The sequence below is a fragment of the Grampus griseus genome (genome assembly GCF_964374135.1).
Source record: "Grampus griseus genome assembly, chromosome: 11".
Lineage (NCBI taxonomy): Eukaryota > Metazoa > Chordata > Mammalia > Artiodactyla > Delphinidae > Grampus > Grampus griseus.
Window position 1 is genome coordinate 16585025 of NC_139005.1, and position 13196 is coordinate 16598220.

At 37.5% G+C, this 13196-nt stretch overlaps 1 protein-coding gene across 1 annotated transcript in view; it reads right to left on the bottom strand.

Moving 5' to 3' along the window:
• SLCO1A2 (solute carrier organic anion transporter family member 1A2) overlaps window positions 1-12404 on the bottom strand; it is a 47855-nt gene extending 35451 nt beyond the window's left edge. Inside the window, exons 1-4 of the mRNA XM_082666526.1 lie at window positions 12177-12404; window positions 7194-7335; window positions 4986-5118; window positions 687-793 (exon numbers count right to left, since the gene is read on the bottom strand). Of these exons, the coding sequence (XP_082522652.1) occupies window positions 687-793; window positions 4986-5118; window positions 7194-7335; window positions 12177-12236 (442 nt within the window). The 5' untranslated portion in view covers window positions 12237-12404. The remainder of the gene's footprint in view (window positions 1-686; window positions 794-4985; window positions 5119-7193; window positions 7336-12176) is intronic.
• Between the last annotated feature and the right edge of the window lie 792 nt (window positions 12405-13196).

Here is a 13196-nt window from a genome sequence, read left to right on the forward strand (position 1 = left end):
GAGTATTCAGAACTATAGCATACTTGCCTGCTTTCTCTGCTATAGAATATCAATAATATAACACAAATCTTTTGAACTTTGTTTCTACCTCTGTTTCCTATTTAGATAATTGTATAGACCAAATCATCAGTATAAACCCATCCTTCTAAGATGTTTTCCTCTAAGGAATTAATTTTACAGTGGCCCTTGGGTGGACGTCTTTGACTGATTTTTAAATAACCATTTTAAAGAACAGACAAGGCTGGATTCCCTGGTGGCGCAGTGGTTGAGAGTCCACCTGCCAATGCAGGGGACGCGGGTTCGTGCCCCCCGGTCCGGGAAGATCCCACATGCCGTGGAGCGGCTGGGCCCGCGAGCCATGGCCGCTGAGCCTGTGCGTCCGGAGCCTGTGCTCTGCAACGGGAGAGGCCACAACAGTGAGAGGCCCGCGTACCGCAAAAAAAAAAAAAAAAAAGACAAGGCAGTCTTAATAGGTATATTCAAATATAAGAGGCATTACATTTTCTATTATTAGCCATTCCTCTTCCTTATTCTCCTCCATGATCCCCTCTAAAATCCTTTAGAGGGGAAAAAATATCTTTTTGTTCCTCTATCTTACTTAACCAAACCCAGTAACTCATTCAAAGACCCTCCACAGAAAGTGTTCAGTTACAAATTAACTAAAGTAATAAAATGAAGCAGACAACCTGATGGATCTTCTGTTGGTTTGAAACTCTGGGTTCCGTTTTCCATACACAAGAAACTGTTTGAGGACAAATTACCAGAAACTGAAACTGTAGATTCATATTCATATCTGTATGAACACAGGGAAAACACATTTGTGTTAAGGAGCCAATGAGGACAATGTGAGCGTTGTGAAGATGCTCCTGCTTCACTTAAGATACAACATCCAAACCCAGGAAAGCAGATGTCTTTTCATCTTTGCCACCCAGTCATCATAGATTGACATCATCAAAAAGAACTTGCCACTCACGAAAATGTGCAATTCATTGACAGCCAGCTTTCAATTATCTGCATATGTATGGTCTATCCTTTAGATTACCTAACATCAATGCTTTGTGGTTTTTAGGAGATCATTTCCTGGAAATAATTGCTGTGGATAAGGAACTAAAAGGGAGAAAAATAATAGACTCTACGAAGTATAATAAAGAAGATAAAGCTTTGGGAGGAAAAACAACACAACAAACAAGTTTCCAACTTTGGATCCTCTGAGGTTTGCTCGTAAAAAATATACCCCACTTTCTGAGAATTCAAACAATAATCCCTTCATGCATTCATCAATCCCCAAGAAAAACAAAATATTTGCCCATCATAACGAGAGACCTTTGGAGATTCAAACACTGTGACAGTGCAATGTAATGAGTTTTTCTCTTCTCGTAAGGACAAAAGGGTTAATACACTGTGACCATATTATCTTAGGCAAATTACCACAAGATCCCATTCCCTTTCTCAGAAAGTAAATTATAAGCTGCAATAATGGAAGAAAATATGTCCAGCTAAGTCTCTCTTTGGTAGAAATTATGCTGGACTGGTTTCTATATTTCTAGTAGATAAGAGAAATCCAAAAACAAAACAAAACACACACACACACACACACACACACACACACACACAGAGACAACCTTGCCCTTCTGAGTTCCAAATGAGCTAAAGAGTGCTATGCTTGTATGTCACTGATAGTTCTGATTTCTATGCTATAGAACATAATAAAAAGGGTCAAAATGCCTTCCCCTTTGAACAATTGTCCAGTCATGGTCACAGAGTGGCTGTGAACTGTGGACAAAGGCTTCTCTCTCCATACCCATGATCCCATGAGACTTGCCAGCTTCAGACAAAAAAAATAACACCTTTGGCAGAGAGTGGAAAGAAATGTAAATAATAGCTGAATATTACTTGATGTTGTCTTGGACAGGATAGGAACTAAAAGGACAGTAAAAACTCTTTGCCTGAACACTTCTGATCCCTTCAGAAATACCTGAGAAGATAACATATCATTTTCATTTAACTTATCCACTAAACCCCAATAACTCATTCAACGTTCATTCATCCCCAAAACTTCAGCAAAATGACAGTTGATGGATTATAAAATAGTAAAGGAAAAGGCATAATGCCACAAGGATAAAGAAAATGGAAGATCTGACAAGGAGAAAGAGATTTTGAATATTCGACAAGAAGATAAAGATTCTGAAAACGGGAAAGGAGATGAGTGGTCACTGAACTAGAAAATATGAGAAACACAAGCCTAAGTGCGTGCCTGCAGGGGAGGAACCAAACATGTACCACATATCCCCGGAAAGTTTCAGGCAGGATACAAGATACTTCTAAAGGCGGGAGTGGGTATGATCCAAAAACATCAGAGGATTGGTTTAAAGTGTGTATAAGGAACAGTTAAATCCTTATAATAGACACCCTCCACCATCCCAACGAACATGGCCTTAGACTGCAGAGAGTCAAAACAAGCACACTGAGGATAGGAGGCCATACTAAAACCTGGGGATATTAAGTAAAAGAAAAATCTACATAGTGATAAAAGAGACTCCCACTCCCACCTGGCTGGTAGCCAAGCTGCCATGTCTCAGGCAACAGATTGGAGAATCCCTGCCTGAGTTAACTGACAGGTTATGGACAGTTCTGAGCCATCTCTAAAACACCCAGTCCCTGTGCTGGGAAGAAGCCCTCCAACAACCACATCCTACACATGTACCACAGAACTTCTGGTTAGCTTGTTGTTGCTATTCCTCTCTCTCAAATATGAATAGCTAACCAAGGACCGCCAGATATGAAGGAAGCCTATAACATAAAGACAAAGACAAAACAAATAAAAAACTGTACACTTGAAATGCAGATGGAAAAGACATTGCATTCTTAAAGTAAGAGCAAGATGTTCCCTAAAAAGATACATTCAAAGAACAAGAGTCCTTAAAACTTAAAAATATGAGAGCAAAAGTCAGAAATCCATTCAAAGGTTTGGAAGATAAAGAAATCTCCCCCAGGGACTTTCCTAGCAGTCCAGTGGTTAAGACTTCGCCTTCCAATGCAGGGAGTGCGGGTTCCATCCCTGGCTGGGGAGCTAAGATCCCACATGCCTCGCAGCCAAAAAACCCAGAAAACTAAAACTAAAACTAAAACAGAAGCAATATTGTAACAAAGACTTTAAAAATGGTCCACATCAAAAAAAAACAAAAAATCTTTAGAAATCTCCCCTAAAAATAACAAGAAGGCAAAGAGGTAGAAAGTTGGAGAGAAAAGATGAGAAAACTATAAGCTTAACTCAGGATGTAACAATATTCAAGAACAAGCAGAAGTTCTAGAAAGAGAAAGTAGAGGGGTGGAAGAAGGGGGGATATTTTCAAAGAAACAATACAAGTAACTTTTACAAATGTCCAGATTGAAGGCACCTAGCATGATAAAGGAAAATCATTTACACCAACATGATTATCATGAATTCAAATTCTGGAGTTTAAAGGAAAATCCCAACAGCTCCTAGAGAAAAGAAACTGGTCACAGGGGTTAGAATGGTATAGGATTCTCAAGAGTAACACTGGAAACTAGAAAGTATTGGAAATGATGTCTTCAAAATCCCTAGGGAAGGGGTGGCCCAGTGGTTGGGAGTTCGCCTGCCGATGCAGGGGACACGGGTTCGTGCCCCAGTCCAGGACGATCCCACATGCCGCACAGCGGCTGGGCCTGTGAGCCATGGCCGCTGAGCCTGCACGTCCGGAGCCTGTGCTCTGCAACGGGAGAGGCCACAACAGTGAGAGGCCCGCGTACCGCAAAAAAAAATCCCTTGGGAAAAAACTTCAAACCAGAATTTTATACCATCCAAACTGTCACCGGGTATGGGAGTAGAACAGGAATATTTCCCGATGTTTAAGGTCTTAAAATTATTACTTTCCTTGCACACTTTTTCAGAAACCTATTAGATGACATTTTCCACAAAAAGAGTAAGAATGAAAAGGAAAGGAGAAGATATTACTACCCAGGAAGTAAATAACTGAATGGAAGAAAGAGGTAAAACAAATTCCCAAGGAGAATGGTGAGTGAAAATTTCAAAGGAGCAGCCATGCAGCAGGCCTGGAGAGTTCCCAGTTCAGATTGCAGATGGAAAATTGATGATGACAGGAGAGGGATCTCAAAGACAAAAATGAAACCCTCTGATATGTACGACTATATTGAGAAGACATTGTCCTACCGGTAAAGAATTTGCTGATGATTAGTGAGACATAAAAAGAAAATGAATCAAATATAAAATGAGGGAATTATTAAATCCAGGGAAAATAAAAAGTGATATAAGAAAGGGAAAATAACAGCATGGTTCAGCTGAAATATGAAAAACATTTACATAGTCACACACATGGAATAGTGAGTATGATTTTATAGGAAGTAGGAAGTCAATATGTATATTATAGAACACTAAAGTATCAAAAACTAAAAGGATAAACATTTACTTAGAAATATGGAAGCAAATAGAAGAAGAAAGAGCTAGAAGAGTCGGGAGTAGTTGCCTCCGGAGAGGAGTAATATGAGCAATGTTGAAGGGGTGGGCGACAATGCTTTTTTCAATATAATTTTACTTTTCACAATTTTGCACACATATTACTTTGATAAAAATTTAAAATGAAAATCAACCTTCAGACTGGTCTATCCTTTGGTGACCCATAATTAAACAGAAACTCAATTGTAATTAGAAGTGTCTAAATAGTCCCTAGAAAGGAGTAATCCCAAACCTTGCCAGGTCCTAAGAATCTTTTCATCAGACTCAACTCCACAAAAGAGTTGTCCCAAATCTCTATTTCATAAATTGACGTGTAAGTGGAAGCCAGGCAGCTAAGAGCACAGAACAGGCGGGTGGAACAGAATCTGAACCTTGCAGTTTCTATTACAGCGCTCTGTGTCTTTAGGAGCATTGTTCCTAGAAAGAAATCCAAGCTTATTTCCTGCAGAAAGTTGCACCTAAAGAAATCATCAGAGACTGCAGTACTTACCGGTCCATGAGGAAATGAGGTAGTGATTGTAAGAAACACCCAAGGCCCATAACCACACATCCAACACCAATCATTATAGGTCTATGCAGTTTAGTTCCAAAATAACTCACAAATATAATCAACAAAAGATTTCCTAGAAAAAATTGATGTGAAAAATGAATATTTCAATTAGTATGAACAAAGTCTAAATTAACAGCCTCACCCAATCATTGACTATCCAGCATTTATTGTATAATAAATATCTGAAATACTGGGAGTGGTGCTAGGGATGCATGAAATAAATGAATAGGACGCAACCCCTGCCCTGAGGGAGAGCTCTGTTTCACAATGTCTTTTAACAGAAGTTCTTGATCTGCTATCTATAAACCCCAAACGAGTCCATAGATAGAAATCAGGTGCTCCATGAACTTGAGTGAGAAAAAAAATTGCATCTTTATTTTCAGTAACTTAATATTAGTATTTCCTTTGACTGTGAAAGTAGACACAAACTACATTAGTATTAACAGTATGTATGATTTTGTCATCAATTATCACCAACAGAAGTTACAGGTATTTGCATACGACATTACAGTTGTTGCAGATACTTCAAAATATTATTGACACTGATGACTACTTCAAAATTAGTGTAGATATTGTTATTTAATGTGATGGTAAGAAGTATTATTATATAAGCTGCTTTTAATATTTTTATAATTTTATTTCAGTATAATTGACTTCCTTTGTACCCTTAGGGTTTTTATTTTACGCAATTACATTATTCTGAGATTATATGGCATCAGATTGCCAAAGAGGTCCTTGACACAGAAATGTTAATAACCTCTGCCAATCTCTTAGTGACTCTCCATTACCTAGAGGATAAAAGGTAAGTTCCATAGCACACACACACGAAGCTCTCCAATAGTCCATTTCTTACCCCTGCCCATTTCTCCAGACCTATGTTCTAGGAATTGCCACCTGAAGTGTGGCCAGTCTATAACACTGGGCTGAATGTTGCTTCCTACACAACTACCATGCTGTTTCAACATTACGCTTCTTCTTCTATTGGAATTCTCTTCACACTTATCTAACCCTGTTTCGTCACCCAGAAAACATTTTACTTCAAGAGCCTATCTTCCTTAAGTGAGGTTGTGTCCCTCCTCTGTGTTCCTATAGGACACTGCATATACCTATGTCACCAAACTTACTGCATTCAGTTAAATTATTTGGCACCTATGCCCTCCATTAGACTGCGAGGTGAGTTTACACAGGGACTCTACAAGGAGTGACTTCTGACTCCGTAGCCAGGATCTCCAGAGCCAGCAAACGGGTGGCACAGAATGAGGTCTGAGAGAGTTGAGTGCTAGTAGACAAGATCAAGCATCACCTGTTTCAGTCTTGCCTCTATCCCATCCTAATTTTTCTTTCAGATACTGATTAAAAATATTAAAGGCAACTTTCATCTTGAAGGAAGTAAAAGCCATTACAAAACTGTAAAGGAGTGACATTTGTATTTCTCTGCGGGTTTGTTCACAGAAGAAATCTTTCCCTCCTTCATTCTTTCTCTCTGTCCTCACATCTTCCCAGTCGGCCACAAAAATCAGAGCCCAAGAAAAGGCTTTATTCTTCCCTAAAAGCTGTTTCTGAAATAAATTCAGCGAGATGTGAGAGCTGTTTCTTCTTCCCTCTGCACTTAGAAAGGAGAATTGTCAACCTCCCAGAAACAATAGGAGAAGAAAAATATTTGCTTTTTTTTTTTTTTGAAAACAGATTCCTTTGTTTCCCATGATATCTTCTAAACATGAAAATAAAGCCCTACGGGTTATCAAATAATAGATTAAATATTAGTACTCTAAACACTCTGCTACTCATGCTAGCTAACCAAAGGAGTATTAGAATAAAAAGTCCCGTGACGGGATATGTGACGATGTTTAAGTGTTATTCAGGGATAATATTGAAATGAATTGTTTCTCAACATATTCGAAAGTGAGCTAGGCTATTTAAGTCATTTTAGAAAATACATAAAATACATTAAATACATACATTTAGAAAATACATTAAATACAATAGCTAGGCTATTTAAGTCATTTTAGAAAATACATTAAATGGAACAAAGTCGTTTTAGAAAATACATTAAATGGTACAAAGCGGAAAATAAGGAGAGTAAAATTCAGACTAGCTCCCTGGATAAAATAATGTATAAAAAGAAGTAATGGAAAAGTAATTCATTACCAATCTCAAAGCTTCCATTAATAAATCCAACTAGAGATGTTGGGATGTTGAATTGTCTCTCTATTTGTGTGAGCATGGAATTCATATAAGATCCGGATAGTGTTTTGGATACATACGCACATGTTATTGCCAACAGAAACATCTAGGGAGAAAAAAAGTGCAAGAAAACATATGAAAAATTTATTTTTAAATTGTACATTTGCCACCCGTTGGCAAAATATCTTCTACCAAAAGACTGATTGTCTCCAGCTCAAGTAACTCTTGTATTTGGAAGAAGCTTTTAAAGTGATCTCTTCTTCTGGTCTTCCATACTATGTTCTCTCTTTGAAAATCCAAAGTGGGACTAATTGATTAGTGATATTGAATTGTGTAGGTCATTTGTAGCCTCATTATTTTATGGGCACGTCTTATACATACACAGAAGCAAGTAATCATTCTAAATAACATGTAGCAAATGATTTAAATTGATCTTCAGCATTGCAACACTATCTGTAGTACAAAAGAATATGTGTATGTTAATTTTTAAAAAGGAATGTGACGTTATACAAAGACATTATTTCTGTAGCAAATCTGCTTAAGTTCTCTCGAACAAAGTAATCTGCAATTTATACAACATTCTATTGCTACTCATTGCCAGTTAATTTATTTAAAGCAATATTTTAATTACAAACCATACAAAAATGTTTCTAAACTGAACAAGTACTTGCTATGATAAACGAATATGAATACAGTACAATAAATTTCTGCATATTGAATCACACTTCCTAGGTATTGATATAATTCCAGACAGCAGTCAGGCTGACACCATCTGTAACAAAAAAATCAAGGACAACTTAACAGATAGAACTATTGTGATCAGCAGAAAGTAGTATGGTTTTACTAAAAAGTTAAAATTTTGATAGTTTTATTAAGTTGGAAGTGATAAGATTTAGGTCTTAGTAAGGGATTTGAAAAAGGAGCATTGTATACTGGGTAATCATAAGTTACGTAGATTAATTACTGCTTCAAAATCAACAAATTATAGATAAATATATTTATGTCAGCCTGAATGGTAGTCCCTAATCCTATGCCATAGGGCTTTTCCATCTCCTGATGACACTTCCATCCTGAGAGACCATTCGATTTACTCTCCAGCCAGTACACTCATATCTATAAAATCCTCACCCCTCCATCTTCCAATTTCTCAATCTTGAACCAACCCCACAATTTATAATGCACTTTGTACACTCCCTTCAAGATTATTCACAATCTTTTCTTTTTGTCAGTCTCCAACTCAGCCCCATGCTCTTCTTGACCAGCAAATGATCTCAGCAAGTTCACCTTCAAATCTACCCCTCCCTACCCCTCCAATTTCCCTCCCATCTTAAAAGGATGTATCCCTCCTCCTGTATAAGAAACTCCCTCCAGCCATGGTCTGGAATCCATTCTTCCCATTGCTGAGATCCTGATTCATCAATTGTTGACCCCCTCCTCTATTTTCATCCTCATACTCTTTACTCTCTCTCTCCCCACTAACTTATAAATATATCCAAGACATTTCTGTCCTAAAAATCTTCCCTCATCCCTGATGGTAGCTCCAGCTACCATCAAGCTGTTTGGAAGAATAGTCTAGATTCATTGCCTACACGAACCTTCCACTCACTCCTCAGTCTAGCCTCTCTTGAAGCTACTCTATAAGTCATAAACAACTTCCTGATTTTCAAATCCAATAGGTACTTCTCAGTCCTCAGCTAACTTGATATCTCCGAGTCATTTAAGATCATTAATCATTCTTTTCTTCCTGAAATTCCCTCCCCTCCCCCCATGCATACCTATATCTCCACCTATCGCTAGACTCTTTCTATCCAGTCTTCTCTTCTCAGGCTTTTGTCTCATACCCTCCACTTTTTGCTATATACGCTCTTCCTAGGAAATCTCACTTATTCCCATGGCTTTAACTACCACCCAGATGCTGAAATCTCTCAAAGGTATACACAGTTTATCTTAGACAACTGCAATCATTTTTTAGTCTCCTCTAGTCTTTCCCACCTCCAATCTCCCTTCCACCTCCTGCCACCACTAATTTGGAGCTTAATAAATGTTTGTCAAACAGATGAATAAAATGCGTATTTAGCATGTGACTCCACTTCCTGAAACTGTTTCGTGGCTTCCCATAAACAAAAATCCCTACTTCTTAGATGGCAAATAAAACCTCGTATATACCTTGTTATCATCTCTTGCCGCTTGTCCCTAAACATAGTGTTCTATTTATAGTTCTTTTAATTCACCATGCCACTTTACATCTCTTTTACAGGTGGTCCTCCACTTGCAATGTTTTTCTTCACCTTGTGCATCTGATAAATATATGCTCAATATTTAAAACTCAACTCTATCATTATTTCTATTGTGGAGTCTTCCTTGTCTTTCTACTTCCCACGTAGCCTTGACCACTCATTCCCTATCTCCCCACGCTGCTGTGTGCCTGCCTCTATTACAGCCCTCAGCACAGTGCACTTTACTTTTTTTTAAGGACTTGATTTATTTATCTGTTTGGCCGTGCCACGTGACATGCGGGATCTTAGTTCCCTGACCAGGGATTGAACCCTTGCCCCTGAAGTAGAAGCCCTAACCACTGGACTGCCAGGGAATTCCCCACAGTGCACGTTATTTATGTGTTTGGATGCCTATAACCTTCTCCCTCACTATACTGTGAACGACTCGATGACAGGATCCATATATTATTTACCTTCGTATCTCTGGGGTCTAGTAAATGCCTCACAAACAGTAGGCATCCAGTACAAGTTTACTGAATGAATGACAGAATCAGTATTCAAAAACATCTTGAAGAAGCAGTCACTGCTGAAAGTAAGCTGAATATAAGATGAAATTCAATAGGATTAAACACAACTAAGCCAAGGGTTACCGGCACCAATTAGTTTGGGGAAATCTGAATAGAAATGTATGTGGAAAAGACCTGGGAAATTTAAATATCAAGCTCAATATGAGTCAAAATTCATATCGTGGGGCTTCCCTGGTGGCGCAGTGGTTGAGAGTCCGCCTGCCGATGCAGGGGACACGGGTTCGTGCCCCGGTCTGGGAAGATCCCACATGCCGCAGAGCGGCTGGGCCCGTGAGCCATGGCGCTGAGCCTGCGTGTCCGGAGCCTGTGCTCCGCAACGCGAGAAGCCACAACAGTGAGAGGCCCGCGTACCGAAAAAAAAAAAAAAAAAAAATTCATATCATTATATAACTGCCAAGATAGTATAACTATATCTCTAGCTATTTATCCTTTTATATTAAATACCAGTTGTAGAAATTCTGTCTCTCATCACAATGTAAATCTTTTCAGAGCACATTGTTGAGAGTAAACAATTTTCACATGGTTTTATAATTCAGATTTTATATTTAAAAGCAAGCAAGGCCTATCAAATAAAGTACAAATCATGTTTGAGAGAATAATTTCTTTTATTTAACACTTTAAGAAAGGAAACTAGATAAATCATGATCCCAGTGCTTTTCCTGAAACATTTATATGGGCTTCCTAACCTGTACGGTTTTCTTCATAGAGTGAAAGCAACCAGTGGCTATTGTGACTCATGTCTAGTGCAAAATAACCTCTATATTTATAAAGCTAGTCCTACCAGCTTTTAATAATGCCCCAGAGTTTGAAGCAAATTTGTTGAAGACAGTCCTTTGATACCTTCTAAAAATGTTGCTTAATGAGCATATGTCTAAGGTCAGAGAAACAGAGAAACCCGGCTAATTATGAAGCAATTGTCTCTTACTTTTACCTGATAAACTTGTGCTTGCAGTATTTTGCTATCTCATTTCAGATCAATATCTAGTCCTGCCAAACTCCAGTCATAAAAAATTAAGGACCAATTGTTTATAAATAATACTTGACCTTTATCCACAAATGCTATTATTAATAATAGCTAATATTTATTGAATGTTTACAATATTCCAGTCATTGTTTGAAGGATGTAAAACGAAAAACATTCTATGAGATGAGTACTGTTGTTACCCCTTTCAGATGAGAAAACTGAGCCACAAGGAGGTTAAGCAACCTCTCCGAGGTCACACAGCAAGTCAGTAGTTGAACTCGACATAAACCAAGCCTGCGCCTCAGTCCTTATTTTTAACCCCTCAATGTTAGGAGATGGACATGAGAATTAGGAATAATTTAAGGGGATTTTAAAAATGTATAATTAACAGAGCATTTCAGGCAAAAGTAATTTTCTAGCTCTATATCATGATTCTCCCCTTTCCAGTACATGTGTAGATCTTTCCTACACATGTATAAAGAGAAAACAAACTTTTGATAGGAAGGAAACTGGTGGCAGTGTCATAGTTTGGAAACCACTTGCAGGCATTAGCTGTGGAATCAAGACAATTATCCAGATTCCTTGGTTTAAAATAAATTTAAATTTTGTTTGAAGGCAAAACAGCTTTGAGGCTACGCAAAAAGAATTTGCTCTGAAATAGTCAAGAATACCAGAAACCGCTAACAAAATGGGCATTTTTCTTATAAAGAATGATTGGTATGTTGCCAGAGGTTGAAGTAAACATTTGTTTTAGTGGGTCATTGTGAAGGCATCACTGAATACAGATCAACAAAGCATTTCTGTCCAGTGAACCATTTTCCAGGAGAGACCTCCATACTCCTCTGACTTAGAAGCCCCAGAAGGGTGAACATTAAATTGGCCTTTAATCCAGGAAATTAAATCCTACTGTCATATAATGTGTACTTGAAAGTGTTTAAGATCCTGTCTTCCATTTAAATCCCTCAACATTATTTCTGCTGAAATTGCCTGAATCAATAATCCTATTTAGACACACCCTCAGTTACAAACCACCTTCATTAAAGCAAGAACTTATCAATATATCAGGTAGTATGACATTATTATTAGATTAATACATGAAGATATAAGCAACTTTACAAGGTCTCGGTTTAAAAATATATATATGGTACATACACATATATCCACACAAAGCAGTCCATACCTTCAACTTGGAAAGACATCTTATTCTATGAGTTTCAATTCTTTTCTCAGTTTCTCCCATGTTGCTCTTCTGAGTGTTCCAAGGTATTTATGCTTTAAATCTTGATATTTCTTAGTTCTATCCTTTTAAGAAGACAAAAATCTATTAAATTGCTGGCAAAGTCATAAAGCGTCATTCTTTTGAAGAAAACACTGAATCTGAATAACAGAATCAGAATCCATTGTGTTACAAAAATACCTAGGAAGCTTCTGATTCATATCTAGAAAACAATGACGTTAGAAAAGATTTAGTTGTTAATTTTCCATTGAAAAAGTTACATCAAATCACTGTAGTAACTCTTTAGTGAAATTAAAGATTAGAACAATTTGTTATGATCCCCTTGCAAAATAGTGCCCACGTGGTTAAAACAAAGCTTTTTATTTCTTTAGCCAAAGCAAATAAAACTAAAGTGAGTTCCTTGGACTTACATGAAAATGCTGCTTTTAGGAACACACAGACTTTGATTTTGTTTGTACTAATAATCTGCTTTAGCAAGGCTACAAAGGCTCAAAAATCTCTATTTGGCCAGGCTCCCTCTTCAAGTTCTTTGTGTTCCAAGACTTCCCTGGAGTCTCAGGAAGCGAAACGCTTTCTGGGGCACTGCTGATTCACGGAAACCTGGGGAGACATGGAATTTTAATCATGGAAATCGCTTAAGTAAAAATAACAAATAATTCTATGATCTGGAAAAGAATCCTGCAAGTTAAGAAGTGAGGTTTCAGAGAAGATCAAACATAGAAGTGGAAACCTATATGTATACATATATAATAAATACAGATATATGTGTGTCTATGTGTATATATAATATATAGGTACACATTTTTATATGTAAAATGTCTTATATCTAAAACAAAAAGATGATTTAAACTCTATTAAATTCTACTAACCCTTTGTCAAAGATTTTGTCTATTCGTTTCTTGAAATTAGGGCAATATTTTGTACTAATACCAAAGTATTTCACTCTGACTATATTTAATCTAG